The 20,964-nt window shown below is 48.0% G+C and overlaps 1 protein-coding gene across 1 annotated transcript in view; it reads right to left on the reverse strand.

The window, feature by feature from the left end:
* The window catches only part of SLC2A9 (solute carrier family 2 member 9), a 155,350-nt gene that overhangs the window by 99,506 nt on the left and 34,880 nt on the right, over positions 1-20,964 (reverse strand). The window contains exons 4-5 of the mRNA XM_047799519.1: positions 17,898-18,022; positions 15,690-15,835 (exon numbers count right to left, since the gene is read on the reverse strand). Of these exons, the coding sequence (XP_047655475.1) occupies positions 15,690-15,835; positions 17,898-18,022 (271 nt within the window). The remainder of the gene's footprint in view (positions 1-15,689; positions 15,836-17,897; positions 18,023-20,964) is intronic.

Genomic DNA, 20,964 nt, shown 5'->3' on the forward strand with positions numbered 1-20,964 from the left:
TCCGAGCCGCAACTGCAACCTACACCACAGCTGCGGCCACACCAGATCCTTAGCCCACTGAGCCAGGCCGGGGATCGAACTGGTGCCTCCACAGAGACAAAAGATTATCAGCCTGCTGCACTACAATTGGAACTCCTCAAATTATTTTAAAATATGGGAGAACTGTGAAATGAGTTGTAAGAGTCTTCAGGGGGTAAAGAAATGGACCTCTAGTCTCTATTATATTCCCTACGAGCCTCTTAGTAGGACTGATTTTTTAAAAACCGCTTGCATGCATTGTTTTGACGAAGATCATCTAAAATTTGCTTCAAATCCAATATGAAGTTGAGACAAGAATGATTTTTAGTTGAGATACTTTTCTGGAATTACACACACTCCCTTCAAACTCCAGCAGGTGAATCCCTGCTCTACGGCTCAGTTCTGTTTTCTGTGATTCTGCCACAAAACCAGAGCTGGTCTGGGCCTGAGGTACCCACCCCGAATGTTCTGGCTCTGGGGGACGGGCTGAGGCACGTCCCTGGTCTGATTGATGGGTGTGTGTGCAGGATGAGGGGAGTGATTTCAATCAAATCACTGAAACTGTCAACACCAAGCCCTCTGGGCAGGGACCCAGGCTAGCTGGGTGATGGCCTCCCCCAGTGTTTAAAGCACAGAAAGGAATTGTTATTGGCAGGTGCTGCTTAAGAAGCCAAGAGATCAAGGTCCACGTGAGAGGAGTCTCATTGTTCCAAACACGGAGGCTTGAAATCCACCAGAAGCAGCATCCGCCTCAGGCAATGATGGGAATACAGCGTCTGGGTTGGCACCTCCCAGGACCCAGCTCTCAGATGCCATCAAAGGCACCGCCCAGCATGGAAGAAACAAAATAGGCTCTTTCGCCTGGAAGAAAAGAAGCTCTGCCTTCACTAGCCTGAGAAAGAGCCCTCCACCCAAGCAAGCCAATGAAAGAGGTGCGTAACCTCGCTGATGAAATGCTTCTTCAGCCAGTTAGCATCCTCTGCCCTACACCTGGCAGTGCTGGATGGAGAGGGGTCCAGCCCCAGTGGGTTCCAGGCAGGGTGAAATCAGCAGGAGCTCGAAGAAAGGCATGGCCCGAGCTCACCCTCGCAGACCAGTGGCACAGAAAACGGCTATTATGAGAATCCGACAGAGCGAGCGAAAGCTTTTGTTGGGAGCATGAGGCCAAGCTTAAGTGACGTTTCGCTTCTTTCTATTTTCAGAAGGGCCGTTAAATGACATTTCCTTTCTGGAGTTTAGAGTTGAGCTGGCTCTTTCTGGAAGGCTGAGGGATGGGGATGGAGAGAGGTGAGAAGAGAGCGAATGAATCCAGGCCGAGGGACCAGCAGGAGGACCTATGGGATGGGGGGGGGGGGCAGGAGGGTATTCAGAAATATGAGTAATTGAATGGCGTTAGAGGTTAGATGGATTAGAATGGGAGACTGGGCCCCAATGCCAGGGCCTTGAATGCCAGACGGAGGAATCTGGCTCCATTTGGTGGATACAGGACCCACTGCATAGCCAGATGGCAACTATTTATAAATGCAGTGATAAACAGTGTTGCATGCAGTCACTCTTCTCATGATTACTTTAACCCCACGGAGTATGCATTATTACACCCATTTTGTAGACAGAGAAAAGGAGACTCGGAAGAATCGCAGTAACTTGTCCACGTTATGCTGTAGAAAGCAGCAGAGGCAGGATGCCACGTGGGGCATCTTCCACTCTGCTGGCCCCCTCTCCGCTCCCATTCCTTCATCTGCATCTCAGCCCCAGAGGCCTCCCTGAACCTGTCTAAAATCTGTCTAAAATAGCCTCCCTCACTGCCCTTCCCCCTCCTTCCTGCTTTGTTCTGCTTCACTGCACTCATCACTGCCTGACTTCAAACGCTTATTTGTCTCTCGTCTGTGTCCTCCACCAAAACGCAAGGTTCATGAGGACAGGGGTCTTTGCCTCTTTTGTTCACTGCTGGATAGAGCCTAGGACACTGCCAGGCACGCAGTAGGCGTCTGTCTAGTGAATGACTATGTCATCAATAGACCAAGTCCAAATGGGGATTTGGGCGCCTGCGGGCTGCAGACACTAGAGGGCGCACGACCACAGGCTGGATCCAGGGGAAGCACCTGAGTGCCCCAAACTCTGTGCCCTGGGTCTTGGGCAGCGGCTCCCGTAAAGTGAGAGTCCTGGGCTGGGCAGCCTTGGTAATAGACAGGGAGGGTGATACAAGCCAGGGTCTGGGCCAGATGGCCTGGGCTGAGTCCTGGCTGGGACCCCTGCCAGTAGGTGGCCATGAGCAAATTCTCCTGCTTCCTAGGGGACCTGGTTTGTTCATCTGCAAAATGGGTGCAGTAATGGCAGTCACGTCCTACAAGGTTATTATGGGCTATGGGGAAAATCACATCAGACAATGCCAGCAAAGAGCGGAGCAGGGGTCCCGAAACAGGACAACTCCTCGGAAAGTGGGGGAGGAGTTTTACTCGCTTAGTCAGTAGCATCTTCGCGAGGCCTCTGGGCAAAGGGCACATGATCAGAGTATGGGATGTGAACTGGACACGCCTGTCCTGATGGAGAAGAAAGCAAGGGCATGGCGCTTGGGGGTTTCCCGTGTGATAGCGCATTCGGGATGCCTAGCCAGGTTCCAATCACGTCCGAGATCACGGGCCAGGTAACTCCGGGCAAGGTTTCCCCTCTGAGTCTCCATTTTCCAACCTGTAAGATGGGGCAATGCTAGAACCTCCTTCGCAGGTTGAGGGAAAGTTGAGGCGAGATGATACAAACGGAGCCCACCGCTTGGCATCGGGTAAGCAGTTTGTAAAATCTGTCCTCCTACCTTTATTTCTCACCGCCTCCTCCTCGGAGTGGATGAAGGCCGGTCCCTCCAGTCTCCAAATGGGGGGCTGGGGTCCGGAGGCGCCACGTGACTTGTGCAAGGCTGTCAGGCAAGTCGGGATGGGATGGATCTGGCCATCGTGGGGGCTCAGCCTCCTGGAGCCCCTCAGATCTCACCTCTAAGGCTTCCCCCCATCCCAGGGTGGTGTGGGGCCAGCATGAGATGGCTCAGGACCTATTTCCAAGAGAGTGGCCGCTATAGCGTGCCGGGGATGGGGCTGGCCCTGGTGGCCAGGGGTGGGGGGTACCAACCTCATCAGCAGCCACGTGGCTTAGAGTTCAGGCGCTGAATATCTCTGAGGCTTGCCCTCCTCATCTGAGAACTGGGTCTAATGATGTTACCACCCCCGGGGAGGATGAGCCATGGCACAAAGAGTCATGGAGGCTGCAGGTGACATAAGCCTGTTGCACACATGTCCAGCCATGTGCAGATCACAAGGCATTTCAGATCCATCCTCTTCCTGGCTTTCTGACAGCCCCATGAGACTAGGACGATGATAAAATGGCCAACCTCCTGGAGCTGATGAGGGTGCACCTTTGCTGTTCACGTGTAACAACCAGACCAACCAGATAGTGTGAACTGGATCGGCTCTTGCCACCTGTCTCTGCAGGAACTGCATCATGAGCCACTGCCACCCGACCTTCAACACCCCCTGAAAGAGCTCAGGGAGGAGACCAGGCGTGGGGACTCTCTGCTCTGGGACAACTGGCAGAGCAGGTCTTCAGACAGATGTTTTCAGAAGAAGATTTTTATGAGCCCAATTCTTGCATTTCCTCGTATCTAGAAAAACACTAAGATTCATCACGGTGCCTTCTGCTCCTCATGACTAGCAGTGACCTTCACGAGACCAGCAGTGACCTTCTGCAAAATGTGTGCTCAGCTGCATGCACCTCCCCCTTCAGCAAAATCGCACATATACAGACCCCTGCCCACCCCTCCGGAGCAAGATCTTGGAGCTCTCTGAAATGCTGCCTCCCACCCAATAGTCCTCATTTTGCCCCCAATAAAACTTTACTCTCAACTTTTAAGTCATGCATCTGTTTTTTTAAGTTGACAACAGTAAGAGCCGGCCTTGGGTAGGGAGCATTTGGCTATAAGGGCTTCTGTTGAGCTGGGCTCCGGCTGAGAAAGGCCAAGGCCGACACAGCAGGGATTCGAGCACCCTGCATTCAAACCCCAGACGGATCTGTCAGCCTGTGCCTCAGTGTTCTCATCTGCGAGATGGGGATGATGGGGATGGTACCGCATCTGGAGGGTGGCCGCATGGATTCTTCCACGAGTTAACGCATGGAATGAGCCCAGGGCCTGGGTCTGATGATGCGATGACCCAGCTCGCTGCCTGACCTTGGTCAAATTGGTCTGCCTTGGGGTCTCCCTCCCAGGCAGAGCAGCCTGGCTCAGGGCTGCGAGAGTCACCGGGCAGGAGGCTACGGTCAAGCCGCCTCCAGAGCTGCCCAGCTTTCCCTCTGTGGGCCGCAGAGAGTCTCTCTCCCTCCCAACGCCCACTCCAGACCACCCACTCAGAGGGCAGCAGGGCGAATCGTTTGCCCCCGAAGCTGTCTTGAAGACAGGCCAGCAAAGTTCAGGCACGCTTCAAAGCCTGCCTTTAAAATTCCGGATGACGCGGCTTCAAGACCTATTAGATTGATCTTTGCAGCCCTTCAGCCTTCCTTGCCTGCAGACTGAGATACCCGCCGAGCTCACCAGGAGCTGAAGCGTGCCCAGCCCAGGGGCGCGGGTCACCACGGGGTCATTAGCTGGCACACAGCTGCTGGAGCAGACAAGAGCCTCAGAGGGACTTCCACGCAGGCCCCTCCTTTGGATGACGAGGAGCTTGGGGTCAGGAGAGGACCCTGCCCAAGGCCACACTCGGTCCTCCGTGGCCTGACTCTGGCCCACACACATCACAGCAGATGAGCACCAGCGTGGGTCTGTGTTCTGAGGAGCAAAGAAGCACGTGCAAGTTCACCGCATTTGGGGTATTCTTCATCATTCCCACGTCAAGGAGGGCTCGTGCATTCCTTCCACATTTAGGGAGCATCCCCTTGTCACAGATGCCACCGACAGACCTCTGGAGATACAGGCAAGAAAGCTGTGACCTCGGTTCCTGGCAAAGACCATCACATGGGTGGCACTTGGCTCCGTAACGAGAGGAGTTTGGGGAAAACTGGACTGGGACCAGCTGAGTCTCATAGGTCATGGGGAAGAGGTGATGCTGGCGAGGGTCCAGTGTCCGCCGTGCCTGGGGTGAAGCCAAATGGAGCTAATATTTAGAGGGAGCGCCAAGCACTGCCTGTGGACCCCTGCGTCAATTTCTCACCACTCAGTTTTACCAACAAAGATACACGGAGGTAAAGGACCCTGCCCGCGGCCACAGAGCTAGTAGATAGTAGAGCCAGGATCCTACCCCAGATTCAGGTCCCGGGTCCTCTGCTGTGACTCATGCTCCCAGGAGTTCTCAGAGGTGAGGACGCATCAGATTCCCCCCTGGGGGTGGAGTGGGGGGGCTTGTTAAGACACAGGTTGCTAAACTGTGCCCCCGGAGTTTCAGATTCAGCAGGAATTGGCTGGGGGGGGAGGGTGGGTACGATCACACTTTGGGGCTCCCCCCGCCCCGGCAGCTGGGACCGGCCACTCCAAAAACCTTAAATCATCGCAATTTTCCAGCATCCACTGGAACACTGGACAAACGGCAGGCAGAACAGACTTCTTTCTCCTACTGGTGGGGAGGACGACTGCACTGTCGCCTAACGGGACTCGTACCGCCTCCCTATGAAAGCCTGCATTATCTAAAGGAGAGAGTTCGGAGCCCGCGAGGTCATCCAAAGGAGACTGGACGTCGCCCTGAGAGCAGCTCCGAAGTGGCAGGAAGGATGCAGAGCCTCAGGGCTTTCATTTTCTTTCTTCCCGCTTCCCATCAAAGCAAATGAATGGAATGGCTGCTCCTGTCTCGCTGGAATGTTTTCTCCGGCTACAGAAAACATCTGGGTCGTGCCCCTCAATGAGAGTCTTCATCTTCCAAGAGCAGAAATGCGATTTCGAAGTCACTGGAGAATAAAGGAGATTCTCACTGGGTGAAAATGTTGATGGGTTGTTTGGATCCACTTGAAGGGGCCTGAACGCAGATCTTCTATTTTTATAAAAGTCTTTTCCTCCTGGGCTTGAATGAAGGACAAGGAGCTCTAGATCAAAAGCTCGCCGACAACAAGCGCTTTCACGCACTTGGGGGCTGGGATCACGTAAGAAAAACATGAGCCTGGAAAGGACTGGCCTGCCTGGCTCCCCACGCCAGGACTCTAAACTTTGGGGGTGTTTCCCTCTGCTCCCCATCAGAGGTCATGGCTTCAGAGCCAGGGAGTCAGACTCCAGCCACACTCCCATGGCTTCTTGCTGTTGTCACTGGGGTAGGGATTAAACCTCTCTGAGACGGAGCTTTTAATCTCTAAAATACAAAGTAGTTATATTTATTTCCAAGGGCTGCTGCACGATTTCAATGAGATATTGGCTAACATCTAGTTAGCACCAGCCCCAGGTACTGTTTCAAGGGCTTGATGTAGCGTTCCTTCTTTGAGCCTTTCAAAAGCCTCGTGAAACAGATGCCATTATAATCTCATTGAACAGGGAAGGAAACAGGCTAAGAGAGGCTGGGAGATGTACTCCAAGTCCCCCAGCACAGCATGAGGGTGGTGGGGCTGCGAGGACCCGCCCCTGCAGCTACGGCCGGGCTACCCTGCGCCCTGCCCCGCGGAGTTCATTCTTCTAGCATAGAATAGCTTTTTCTCACCCCTTTTCATTCACATGTGGATTTTTTTCTGGTGTGAGATCCTTAGTATGTTGTAGGATAACAATAATTATTGTGACGACGTCACGATCATTTTGTAACACCAGGTTTCTGTGTTGTAATGTGCCAAGGAAGAGTCACGTCCTTAAGCAAACATGGAACATTGACAAAAGCTGACCTCCAATTGGCCACAGAGGAACCTTAACTTATACCCTAAAGGAGAGATGTGTGGATTATTTTCTCATTCCACAGCAAAAATATAACTGGTAGTGAATGACAAGAATAAGGGCACATCTACATGGGCACTGAAAACATTATTCTAAATAAGCTATTGTTCTGAATGTGAAATCAAAAGGATGGATTATTTACAAGCAATAACGTTGAAAAGGTGGCATACTAAAATTTTGGGAGTGTTGGAAAATCTGTTTTTTCTTTCAATGGGAAAAAAATGCATGGATAATAATGACAAAACAGAAATTAATAAAATCAGAAAGCAATAAAATGGATAGTAGAATTTAGTCTTTCAAATAACAAAATTAGCAGCAACCATCTGGAAAGAGAGAAAGCAAAATTAAATAAATAAAATTAAATTAAGAGAAAATATAAAGAATAGAGATGAGGACATGAAAACATATAGTCGTATGTATAATTGAATACATATTTGAATGTTTCAATGAAATGAGTGATTTTATTGAAAAGACAGACATTTAAAAAAATTGACCCAAAAGAAAATAGATTAAATTGCCAATTAAAGGAGAAACTGATAAAATTTCCTCAAAGGATTTTCTCCTGAAAAGACTAGGTTGAAATGGTTTTACTAGTGAGGGCTTTTGATACTTTAATTACCAACTAATGTTATATGGTATCTTCTAGAATGAGTCAAAGATGAAAGGAGATAAAAATTAAAAACTCTAGACAAATTTCAATATATGCATATAAATCTAAAGAATGTACTAATGAATCAAATGTAAAATATATGAAAAGACTATTCCACAGTCAGCAATAAAGATAGATCTCTGGAATGTAAGGATGGTTTAATACAAGGCATTCTAACAAAAAAAGTGTCAAGAGCTTAACAAAAATCAGACAAGGAGTTCCCATCATGGCTCAATGGAAACGAATCTGGCTAGCTCCATGAGGATGCAGGTTCAATCCCTGGCCCCACTCAGTGGGTTAAGGATCCAGCATTTCCATGAGCTGTAGTGTAGGTAGCAGATGTGGCTCAGATCTGGCATTGCAGTGGCTGTGGTATAGGCTGGCAGCTGCAGCTCCAGTTTGACCCTAGCCTGGGAACCTCCATATGCCACGGGTGCAGCCCTAAAGAAAAAAAAAATCGGATGATATTTTCCACATTACTGCTTGTCTATAAAAACTAAGATGAGATAGATAATTCCTTACCAACATAAATAATACCCATTTTAAATTGATAAGAATTAGTATACCTAAATTAATAGTAAAACAGAATAGGTGTTCTGAATAAACCAGGAAAAACGATGCCCACACCCCAGCCAATGCAATAAGACATGAATGTCAGCAAAAAGAAAGAAGAGGCATAACTACGAGAAAGGAGGGGACAGAATTATCACTCTTTGCAGATTTCATCAAGTCACTCATTTAAATTGTCTAGATAAACAAACAGATAGACAAAAACTCTCAGAAAGCAAAAGAGAGTTCCAGATTAACAGATTAATCAGTTGCTTTGCCATATTTTGTTGACAACCAAAAATGTAATGGAAAAAAACTCCAGTAGCAGCAACAAGGTAGAAAATAACTATAATTGTTAAGAAAACAAGTTTCTACCGACTGCTTAGAAATGCAAGAGCAATAAAAAGAACTGAGTGACACAGAAGAAAATCTAGATGAAGAGGGAGCCACGATATGTTTCTCAATGGAAATAATGAAATAGCAAAAGCAGTCTTATCTGGCTTCAAACTATGAATCGTTTCAACACCATTCCAATCAAATCTTCAATGACATTTTTGCATTGAAAAATGAGGAAACAGTTTTGAAGTTCCCACAGTAAAATATATAAGTGAATGTTTCTGCCTTAGTTTTGAAACTGAACACAAGTGGGTAAAGGATTAAACATATAATAAAGCTACAATGATGAAAACAGCACAGTGTGGGCACTAGACTGGAAGTATAAAAGGAACAAAGAGGATGGCTCAGAAGCAGAAACTCACAAATACTGTGAATTTAATGTGAGGTAAGGAAACCTCAAAAATCAATAGGGGAAAGGTTGTGTGGATTAAAGAATGGTTTGGGAAAAGAATTAAAGAGACAACTCACAAATGAATACAGATGAAGATTCACGGTATTCCTGAGAGGGGAAGAAATGTCTAAGCTAAAAACCAGTGGAAGAAATCTCAAAGGAAAAGAAAGACTTTGCTACAGAAAAAATATTTTTAATAACCCACACAGTGAAAACAAAAAGGAAATTAAAAAGCGAAAAAAACCCAAGCAATAAAAATATTTGCCACAGATATATCAGAGGGTTAATATCCTTAAAAGAAAAAGAGATGATAAAAAAATTCCTAAGAGAGTCATTATCTTCCCATGAGACACACATAAGCCGAGGACATAAATAGACCCTTTACAGAAATGTTTGAGAAGGAACTCACTTAGTGTGGTAGGTTCAGTAATGACTTCCTCAAAGACATCGTATTCTAATACAAGTATTAAATTATGTTGCAAAAAATGTTTTTGCAGTTAAAGATCTCCAGTTGAGAAGATTATCCTGGACCGAGTGGGCCCTACATGCAATCACAGGTGTTTGTACAAGAGGGAAGCAAAGGGAATGCTCGCTGAAAAAAGAAGAGCAAGAAGCAACGTGACTAAGGGGCAGGCATTGGAACAGCGTGGCCACAAGCCCAGGGATGCCGGCTGCCACCAGAGGCCAGAAGAGGCTGGGTACGGCACCTGCTCCAGGGCCTTCAGGGAGTGGGGGGCACTGCCCTTCTGACACCTTGACTTTGTCCCTGTGAAACTGGCTTTGAACTTTTGGGCTCCACAACTATGAGAGAATAAATTTCAGTCTCTTCTGTGTTAATTTGTTTTAGGCTTTCTTTCTTTTTTTTTTTTTTTTTGGACCGCACTTGTTGCATATGGAAGTTCTGTGCCACAGCCATTCCAACATCAGATCTGAGCCTCATCTGACCTACGCAGCAGCTTGTGGCAACACTGGATCCTTAATCCACTGAGTGAGGCCAGGGATCGAGTCCACCTCCTCCTGGGTAGTAGTCGGATTGGTAACCCTCTGAACCACAGCAGGAACTGCCCCTTGTGTTGTTGCTTTGTTATAGCACTAACAGGAAACTAAAGCGCTCATGAAATATCTAATCTCACTAATAACAAGGAAACGCAAAATAATATTCTAAGACAATACCATATTAATTTTGCCTATCAAATACCAAAGAGGGTTTGTTTTGTTTTGTCTGTTTGTTTTTGTCTTTTTATGGCCACACCTGCAGCATATGGAAGTTCTTCAGCTGGGGTCAAATTGGAGCTGCAGCTGGCAGCCTGCACCACAGCCACAGCAACACCAGATCCAAGCCGCCTTGTCTACCTATGCTGCAGCTTCGGGAAACGCCGGATTCTTAACCCACTGAGCAAGGCCGGGAATCGAACCTGCATTCTCACGGACACTATGTGAAGTTCTTAACTAACTGTGCCATGACAGGAACTCCTCAAAGAGTTATTTAAATGCTTACGGATGCCAAAGGCATAGTGACACGCTGTGCTCTTGTTCACTGCTGGAGGGGAAGTAAATTGAGGCAGCCTCTCTGGAGAAAGCATTGCTATGTATGAAAGGCTCAAATAAAATTTATATTCCCTGACCTATTGTTTTCATTTATAGGATGCTAAACCACAAGAACAGAGATTTGAATAATGATTTATGCAAAAGATTGTTCATCCTAGGTTTGCAAATCCAGTTCTTCAATAACAAACACAATCCAAATGTCCAGCAAATAAAAGAACGATGAAACAAATTACAGTGAGTCACAGAATAGAAGAATGTGCAATTACTAAAATTATCATGGCAAATAATTTTAATGACCTATGCACAAATAGTCTTGCAAAATAATCAGCGTATAAAAGTTATAAATGTAATGGAGCAAATGTGGGGGTGTGTGTGTGTTAAGTTTATACGATTAAAAAATAATGATGTGAACATCTGATAAAACATGAATGTCAATAAATGATGGAGACGGTGGAGACTACAAAAAAGTAATGGAAAGAAGTTTTTAAAATTGTTAAAGTGTTTATCCAGAAATGGTGAGATCTAGGCATTTTAATGGTTTTTTTGTTGTTGTTTCATGGGTTTTTTTTGTTTGTTTTGTTTTGTTTTTTGTATTTTTCTAGGGCTGCACCTGTGGCATATGAAGGTTTCCAGGCTTGGGGTTGAATCAGAGCTGCAGACGCCGGCCTACGCCCCAGCCACAGCAATGCGGGATCTGAGCCGCATCTGTGGCCTACACCACAACTCACGGCAATGCCGGATCCTTAACCCACTGAGCGCGACCAGGGATCGAACCCACAATTTCATGGTTCCCAGTCAGATTCGTTTCTGCTGTGCCACAACGTTAACTCCTAAATGTGTTTTAAAATGTGTTTATAGGAGTTCCCATTGTGGCTCAGCAGAAATGACCCTGACTAGTATCCATGAGGATGCAGGTTTGATCCCTGGCCTCGCTCAGTGGGTTAAGGATCCAGTGTTGCCATGAACTATGGTGCAGGTCGCAGATGTGGCTCAGATCCTGCATTGCTGTGGCTGTGGAGTAGGCCAGCAGCTGCAGCTCTGATTCAACCCCTAGCCTGGGAACCTCCATATGCCGCAGGCACGGCCCCTAAAAAGACAAAAATAAAACATTTTAAAAAAGAGGACTTTGATAGGATGCTAAGTGATTTTTTTAAAGCCAAAACACAAAGCTAAGCACAGTATCATCTCTATTGCATGACAGATGTATAGAAATGTAGACAGTAATAGACCAAAAATACTCAAAGGGCCTGTCTTTCTTTCAAGTGGGCTTCACTTCCTTTTTATATTTCCCATGTGTTCCAAGCTGAGCACTAAATATTTGTATAAAGGAACACACTGGACATAAGTTGTGTGTGAAGTGTGTCCCCACCAGAGCAGCTTTGAACTTGGCTCCCCGCTTCCTTGGCCTGATCCTCACCCAGAGAGGGTCCTTTGTGGAACCATCCCTTGCGGCCTCAGGTTGTTACCAGGTCTTCTCACACTTCTGCCTGCACTTTTTATCTCAGTTCCTTTCTTCTCCATCATTGTAGGAGAAAGAGCTAATTAATTTGGTTTTCAAAATATTCTTTGGAAAGAGAAAATGTCATATAAATGTTGAACCCCCACAGTGTTTTACGATGCAGCTTTGATTGAATTCACAGGGCCAGCATTACTTCCTACACCGAATTCCTTCTCTTGCCTTCTGGCGCCTGTTCTCAAAGCCTTCTTGCCCCTTCCTCCCGCCTTGGCATTTCAAAGCAATTGCCTGCATTGAAGCACAGTCTTTCTCTCTTTAATTCTGTTTTAGAAGCCCAGCTGCCTCTGTCTTTGAAGGTAAGTGAAATGCAATTAAAATAGAGAAAATGAAATGCTGCCTCTTAGTGAACTACCTTGCTTGGCTGGGGTATCACGAGCCTCTAAAGGGATGAACGTTCCAACGGACATTCTTCACTGGACCAGAGACCCCAATCCATCTTCCCTGAGCATGAATTGGAATAAGAGACATTCACTGAGTTACTCACACATCCTCGTAGCCAAGCCCTAGACCATCTGGAACAAATCCCCAAAATGATGGGAAAAGACAGCCTGCAAGGACAATGGCACCCCTTCTCGGCCGGCTGGGGGTCAGAAGGTGGGCAAGGCGCTATGCCCTTTGGCCAGCCTCACACTCATAAGCCTGCTTGCTGCTGAGAGAGAGGACGCCCACTGGGGAATTGGGATACCTGTGTTCTTGAATCAGTTCTGCCTTCAAGGAGGGTGATTCACTTCAGGGACCTTGTCATTTCATGGCTGCAAAGCCGCCTCTCCTCCAGGGCTCCCTATTTTACCAGCTGCTACTGCCACCTACCTGGCTGATGTGCCAGCTGCCAGGCATAAGCTCTGACTCCTCCCTCATCAGGCACTGCATCCCATCACTCACTAAGCAGTCTCGGCCACCCGCTCTGTGCCCACAGCCATCACTCTAATCCATGGCTCCCAGGACAGCCAGCGTCTCTCTCTGGAGATACTTTTCAGTATACCTTTTGGTCCCATCTTCCTGATATCCAGGGAGGGGAACGGGGCTGGGATTACATTCAATCACCAAGGGCCAATGTTTAATCAATCATGCCTATGGAATGAAGCCTCCAATGAAACCCCAAAGGATGGGGTTTGCAGAGCTTCCTGGTTGGTGAGCACATTTTAAAGCACGGAAGCTCCGCCCCTTCTCTCCACACTTTGCGCTGGGCGGCTCCTCCATCTGGCCTTTCACGACTTACATCCTTTTCTAGTAAATCAGTGGTCAAGTAAGTAAACTGTTTCCTGAGTTCCGTGAGCCACTCTGGCAAATTAAGTGAACCCAAGGAGGGGTCCAGCTCTGATTTACAGCCCATAGGTCAGAAGCACAGGGAACGGCCCGGACTTGAGATGGGCATTTGAAGCTGAGGCATCTTTTGGGACTGAGCCCTTAACCTGTGGCATCTGACGCGATGTGCCGGGTGGACAGTGTCAGAACTGAGCTGAACTGTAGGACTCCCAGCTGGAGTGGGGGGATTGCTGGATGTGGGAAAGATCCCACACGATGGCGTCAGAGTCCTGCTCACAATCCCAGGGAACCGAGGGTCCCACTCGCGCTAAGACCCCGCCCACAATGTGAGTCTTCAAGAGGACAGGCTTGGGTTGTGCTTTCAGCTTGGATTTTTTTTTATGAGTCAGTTCTATTCCTCACCTCTCGGCTCCGGTTTCTATGCCCATGGATGCGAGCTGCTCACAAAGGAGCCTTGCGGGTGTGAATGGCGTCAAGCAAGTGCTTGAAACGAGCACCGCGACGTGAGCCTTTGTTAGTTTGTTTCTGTTGCCTGCTTCCTGCCTCGTGTGACACAGCCCCCAGGCCGGGGGTTTGTCACCTGTGTGCTGGTCAAGTGCCCGGAAGTGGTGGATATTGGACATTTGACCTTTCTGAGTGGCTTCATCTCCTGCCTCCACCCCCGGTCCTCTTGTGGAGGTGGAAGGGGCTTCCGCAGCCCTGGGAGGCATCCTGGCCCTTCTCCTTCCCTCCTCCTCGTGGATTCTCAGGCAGCAAGGCCTGCGGATGCCACCGCCCCTTCCCTCTCCCCTGCGCCACTGCCTCAGTCCCCGCGTCGCCCTCCACTCCCCACGCACAAGTCTCCGTGGTTCCTCTACCTCCCTTCTCCCCCTTCCCACCCTGGTCCACGCCTGCTCCCCACCTCCCCAGAGCCACCTTCTAACTCAGATCTGGCCATGTCACTTCCCGGCTCCTGTGTCCCCCATGGCTCCCTATTCCGCCAGAAGGAAGTCTACGGGGCTCAGGGCCCAAGGGTCCTTACGTCTCACGCTCCCCACGCAGGCTCCTCCCTCAGCCCTCAAGCCACGCCCAGGTCTTTCACAGGTCTGCTCGAACCTCTGGACTGTTTCTTTAGTTATCCCCTTTCTTGGCAGGGTCTTCTCTCCAAACCCCATCATCATCTGCTTAACTGATGCTCGCTCAAGCTTTAGGCTGGCTCAACTTAGAGGCCACCTCTTCCTGGAAGCCTCCCTTGATCCCAGCCCTCCATACCCTGACCTGGGCGAGCTGCCCCTCCTGGCCAAGGCCACACAGTGAGTACATGGCTGTCCTGGGTTCAGTTCGGTTCTATTCTGTTCTTTCTATTCTACTATTTGTCTTCTCTTCTCTTCTATTTTATTTTATTTTGTCTTTTTAGGGCAGCACCCTCGGCATATGGAGGTTCCCATGCTAGGGGTCCAACCGGAGCTACAGTTGCCGGCCTACGCCACAGCCATAGCAATGCAGGATAGGAGCCTCATCTGCAACCTACACCACAGCTCACAGCAACGCTAGATCCTCAACCTGTTGAGCGAGGCCAGGGATCGAACCCACATCCTTATGGATACTAGTGGCATTTGTTAACCGCTGAGCCACAACAGGAACTCCTGTATTGGGTTTTAAAGCCAGGCCCTCTTGTTTCCAAAACAGAAAGCCTACAACAGAAGACTGCATGATTACACAGTAATGTGGGAAAGAAAGACTCAAGAGGGAAGCAGAGTTAAGTCAAACATCCTGAAAGATACCCCCCAATTATGTTAAACGGACTTGCTAGCAGCAGGACAACGTATGTGACATGATCCTCTTAAAAACTGTTTCTGTTTATTTTATTATTATTATTATTATTATTATTATTTTGTCTTTTTGCCTTTTCTAGGGCCACTTCCCGCGGCATATGGAGGTTCCCAGGCTAGGGGTCGAATCGGAGCTGTAGCTGCCAGCCTATACCAGAGCCACAACAACGCGGGATCTGAGCCGCGTCTGCAACCTACACCACAGCTCACGACAACGCCAGATCCTTAACCCACTGAGCAATGCCAGGGATCAAACCCATACCTCATGGTTCCTAGTTGGATTCGTTAACCACTGTGCCACGACGGGAACTCCAAACTGTCTCTGTTTATATACGTTTATATAAGCAAAGAAAAAGCTTAAATGAATACTAATGGGCCTGTTAATGATAGCTATTAGGTGAGTGGATTTGAACACTCTGTAAGATTTGAATTTATGTATTCTTTACATTCTAAACAACAAAAAAATCAAACCCAATCAAAGGAACTCAACAACAGCTTTTCTCCAGTAATAAGCCTTAGGCTTGAATGCTCAGGAATTCCAGGACATAAGGACAAGCTTTTGAAGGAAGGGGTCCCCTCTGACTCCCTGCATCCAGCAAGGAACCTGGGGAGCTGAGACGGTGGTGTGACGTGAGAATAAACATGGTTGGCTGGGGGGCCACCCTTACCTTTCCCAGCAGCTCAGGGAGGCCCAGCAGCTGCCCGGTGAACACGCCAACGCAGATGAAGATGGCAGTCACCTGCCCCAGGGAGCCCCGGATCTCCTTGGGCGAGATCTCGCTCAGGTACATGGGGAGCGCGCTGAGGGCGATGCCTGCGAAGAAGCGTGGCGGCGGTGAGAGAGCGGGCTTCCCCAAGGAAGACTGGTCTGGGCCCTCCCTGTGTCTTGCCCTTGACGAAGAGAGCACTGTAGCCATAGCACTGGTCCCGGCCCCCGGCACACCTGCCAGCATTTTGATATAACATGGAATCCGTGAAGTATGGCTGGGGGTGGATTTCAGGAGAGGAAATAGCTGAGGATGGTGACGTTGGCAGTGGTGGTGATGGTGACGGGGGTGGCAGTGGTAATGACAATTGTGGCAGTGGTAGCCCACCTGCCTGCAACCAAACATCCAAGGCCATCCAGCCACTGACTGGCCCGCAGCCACCCTCAGCCATAGGACAGGGCCCAGCAGAGCCCAGCAGGGCTGGCCTAGGTCAGAACTGCCCCACTGACCCTCAGAACGGTGAGCTCAGCAAAACAGTTATTGCCTTGAGCCATTAAGGTCTTTGTTTTGTTCTGTTTTTCAATACAGTAAAACTAAACTGATACAGACAAGGCGATGAAATTAACCTTGGCAAGTGGCAGAACCCAGGCCATCTTAACCCATGGCCCTCACCCTGAACCGCTATGCTGTGGCACCCCTCTGAGTCTCAGGGTCCTATAGAGAAAGTGACAACAACATAGCCTCTCGTGAAGTAGAGCTGACTTACAATATTAGACTAGTTTCCAGGGTATCTCATAATCATTAGGTATTTTTATGTGTAACAGACTTATCACCACTAAGTCTATTTATCATCTGTCATCCCACAAAGTTGTAACGGCAGCATTGGCTGTATAACCTATGCTGTACCTCAGGTCGCATGACTGACTTACTTTATAGCTGCAGGTTTGTGCCTCTTAATCTCCAGCATCTGTTTCGCCCAACGCCCCCACCTCCCCTCCTGGCTGGCAGCCACCCTTTTTTCTCTGTATCGATGAGTCTGTTTCTGTTTTGTTCCGTTTGTTCATTTGTTTTGAGTCCACATATAAGTGAAAACACGCAGTATTTGTCTTTCTCTGCCTGACTTAATTCCTTTAGCATGATACCCTCACAGGCCACAAAGATCAGTCTACAGACCAATTTTGTCCCAAGAGACATGGTTTACCGAATCCTGTTCTTTTCTAATATAAACATGAAAAGTCACACCTTTTCCTCTAACTGTATCCAACAAATTTTGATATGCTGTATTTTCATTATCATTCCATTACGAATATTTTTAATTTCCCTCGCAACTTCCTCTTCGACTCATGTAATATTTACAAGTGCATTTTTATTATTCTCCAAACTTAGAGGGGTTTCCTAGATATTGTTTGTGATTTCCAATTTAATTCTGTTGTGGTCAGAGAACATATGTATATGATTTCAATCTTTTCAAATTTCTTGAGGCTTGTGTTATGCCCAGCCTTTGGCCCACTGTGCTGAGTCAACCCTGGCTGCTGGGGGAAAAAAAAAAAAATAACAGCCTTTCAGGGTTAGTAGGAGAGCAACGGAGATGAAATACATAAACATGATTGGTCAAGTCGAAAATTCTACACAAAGACCAGCCATTATTCCCCCCAGATTCGAAAGAATCTGGAGGCCTCTCCCTTCTACTTGCATCCCGAGATCGGGGAGTGAGAATTTGGGGTTATCACCAAAAACCCTGAATTATTTGCCACCAGCAGAGCCATGAAGATAAGTGAAGTTTCTCCCTCCCTGACCTTCTATCTGGCCCCTTCCTCTCCTGCTCACCTGCCCTTTCATCGTTCACACACTCCTATAGCATCTGGTACCCTTGGCGTATAAGAGATGGACAGAGGGAACTAGCCCTTAACAAGCTTATACTGGGTTCCAGCAGCATTCGGCAGGGTGTATATACATATATACATACGTATATATACACACACATGTATATAGATACACACACACACACATATATTCATGTCACCCTTTTAACAACCCCTTAAAGCAGCTGTTGTTATCTGCAACAGCAGTAGCTGCCCAGTCAAGTGACCGCCACAAATACCCCTTGCACTTTGAACCCCCCGCCCCCGGAACGTGTTACTGCCCCTCCCCTGTCCGGTGAAGGCTCACCTCCATCCACGCCCATGAGGAAACGTCCCACAATGAGCATTTCCAAGGCTCCCGCCCGCAGGGAACAGGCCATCAGCAGCGCGGCGGAAAGGGCGAACCCGTTGTTGACCAGCAGAGTGTATTTCCTGGAAGAAAAGGAGGGGTTTGATGAGGCGGCTCCACCGCCAGGCCCCCACGGGGCTGTCTACCCCCAGGAGCAGGGTCCACACCTCCCACGGACACCTTTGGCCGTGTGACCTTGAGCAAGCCACTTCTGTCCCCTGGGTTCACCACTGGGGTTGACTGGGTCCCCTCAAAAGCACTGCCAACCCTAACATGACATGAATTTCCCTGTTGCAGTATTTCAGTTCATCAGTTCCAAAGCCTTCATTTAACATTACAAGGTCAAAATGTGTCTTATAATCCACGAGCCAGATGTCAGGCAGGACAATGAAAACCACTCTAGTTAGTTTAACAGAGAGAACTTAACACAGGGGCTTGGTTAAGCAGTTTTCAGAGGACTGAGATGTCAAAAAGGGGGCCCTCTTAGAGGGGGTGCTGTCCGGTGGTGCTGACACCTCTGGGGCTTTGACGGGAGCCCCCAAGATCTGGTGCCAATCTGTGGGGAGGGGGGGGGACCTCTTTTCCACTGGGACCGGTCCACAGTGGGTCTAGTTCTGGGGAGTGGGCAAAGCTGGGAATGGGAGTCAATTGCCAAGGTCACTGCTGGGACTGGTGGGAAATGCAGGTAAACCAACAGGAGCAAGTCCCTTGTCCCTCCTCCTCTAGTGTCCACGTGGCAGAGGGCAGGTGGGGATGCAGGTCTCAGCTCCTGCATCTCAGAGCAGAGCCAGACAGGCGGCAATAGCTTGTGGAGCAGCACAGCCTCCGAGGACTTTAGTTGGCAGAGGTTTCCTTTCTTCCTCCCTCCTTTCCTTCCTTCTTTCCTTCCTTTTTCTTTTCTTTCTCTGCAGTTCATATACAAATGCTTCTTATACCCAATGGCACTTTTGATTTGATAAACTATAGCATGAGGCGTGAGACTGAACGAATCCCCTAAAACAAGGTCAGCCAAATTCCTATGACAAGCCTTCCTCTTAATTGCTTGGTGTCAGGACCACTACTGCTGCTTTATGAACATATTCTCAAGACCTCATGGTTGAGAAGCATGACTTGTTTAGAAGCCTGGGGACCTGGGCATCTGCACCAGCTCTATCTTTTATGACCCAGAGGACTTTGTACTTCATTGCTCTGTGTTTTCCTTTCCTCACCTGCAAAATGATGCTAATAGCTCACAGTTACTGAACTCTATGTAACAGACCTTATTCTAAGCATTTTACATGAGTAGCTCATATATTGCTCAAAACGACCCTGTTAGGTAGGTAGGGACTGTTATTATCTCTGCTCTAAACCAGGACGCAGACATTGCTACCTTGCTTTAGGGCATACAACTAATGAGTCAGATAGCTGGGGAAACATCTTAGCCTCTCGCAAGATTTTTTCCCCCCTAAAGTCTCAATGATTTAACAGATATGAAATTGTTTTGTAAAGTGTAAGAAGCTAGGGCTTTGAAAGGGCACTTCCTTATTACGTTTAGGAGTTAGATCTCTTAATTTCCAAGCCAAAGTTCTTTCTACTATTGCTGACGTCTCAAATTGTTCATTAAATTTTTTCCCTTTTTCTACAGCTTAACTATGGTGGTATAAAAACTGCTCCTTGCAACTTCTTCTATAAGAGCAAACGATGGAAACAACCAAAGTGTCCATTAATAAGGGACTATTTAAATAAATTATTATACCTCTATAAAGTGGCACATAATGCAGACATTAAAACAGAGGTAGAGGTAGTTTTCTGTATTCTGATGAGGAGAGATATCCAAGATACATCGCTGAGTGCAAAGAACAAGGTACAGAACTTTATGTAAAGTAAGCAACAACTGATGAGTGTGTATATATATATACAGAGAGAGAGTAGAGATTGTCACAGACCTTGGAAAAAACACGCAAAAACCGGTAATGCTGCAGAAATAAAAATAAAACTTTTGACTTTATATTTAATTGGTATTCTTGAAAGTTAAGCCACATGAATGTCTTAGTTATTTTTAAAAACACAGGAGTTCCCGTTGTGGCGCAGTGGAATCGAACCCGACTAGTATCCATGAGGATGCGGGTTTGATCCCTGGCCTCGTTCTGTGGGGCGGGGATCTGGCGTTGCCTCGAGCTGTGGTGTAGGTTGCAGCTCAGGTCCTGAGTTGCTGTGGCTGTGATGTGGGCCGGCAGTGGTAGCCCCTATTCAACTCCTAGCCTGGGAACTTCCATATGCCGCGGGTAAGGCCCTAAAAAAAGGGGCGAAAATGCAAAAAAGCAAAAAAAAAAAAAAATTCCACTCTCAAAAGATTAATCTAAATAGGCCTTATGATTGGGGGGGGTGTGACTTAGAACCCCAAATCTAGAGTAACCTTCCTATTCGGAGGCAGAAGGTCACAGACTCAGGATTCAAGAAAGCTGAGCCTGAAGGGAGGAAATTCCATTACTGGTCACTCAAGGCAGGACGTGGAGGCCCCCGCCCCCTTTGTACTCAGCCCGCTCCTCCTTTCCCTGCTCTGTAGTTCAGAGAGAGAACTACATTTCCCAGGCTCCCTTGCTTCCGGCTTCCTGGGAGGATCGGCCAATGAGAGGCCTGATGTCCTGGACACCTGGGATCTCACTCTTCTGCTTTCTCCCCAACCAGCATCCCCGTCTCAGTCTCTAAGCAAGTTGGTCCTCACCTCCCTGAGCCCAGAAACTTGGGGCGCCCAGAGCTCTGGCTCATCTCTCTCCTGGTCTCGCTTCTCTCTACTCTCCCTCCTTGGGTGATTCTATCCAGATCATCATTCTAATCCATGGCCCAGACTCTCCTCTCAACTTAAATACGCAACTATCCAAGGCAGGCCCACTCGCATATTTAATAAGCATCTCAAACCAAGCATAACTAAAATAGGATTCTTGAATTCCTGCTACTAAAGCCCCTCTCCCCATTCCAAATCCCTCTTTCCACAATCTTCCCCACCTGAGTAAACAAAGCCACTATCTTCTTAGTGCCTTAAGAA

The sequence above is a fragment of the Phacochoerus africanus genome, chromosome 10 (assembly GCF_016906955.1).
Source record: "Phacochoerus africanus isolate WHEZ1 chromosome 10, ROS_Pafr_v1, whole genome shotgun sequence".
In the NCBI taxonomy this organism is placed as follows: Eukaryota; Metazoa; Chordata; class Mammalia; order Artiodactyla; family Suidae; genus Phacochoerus; species Phacochoerus africanus.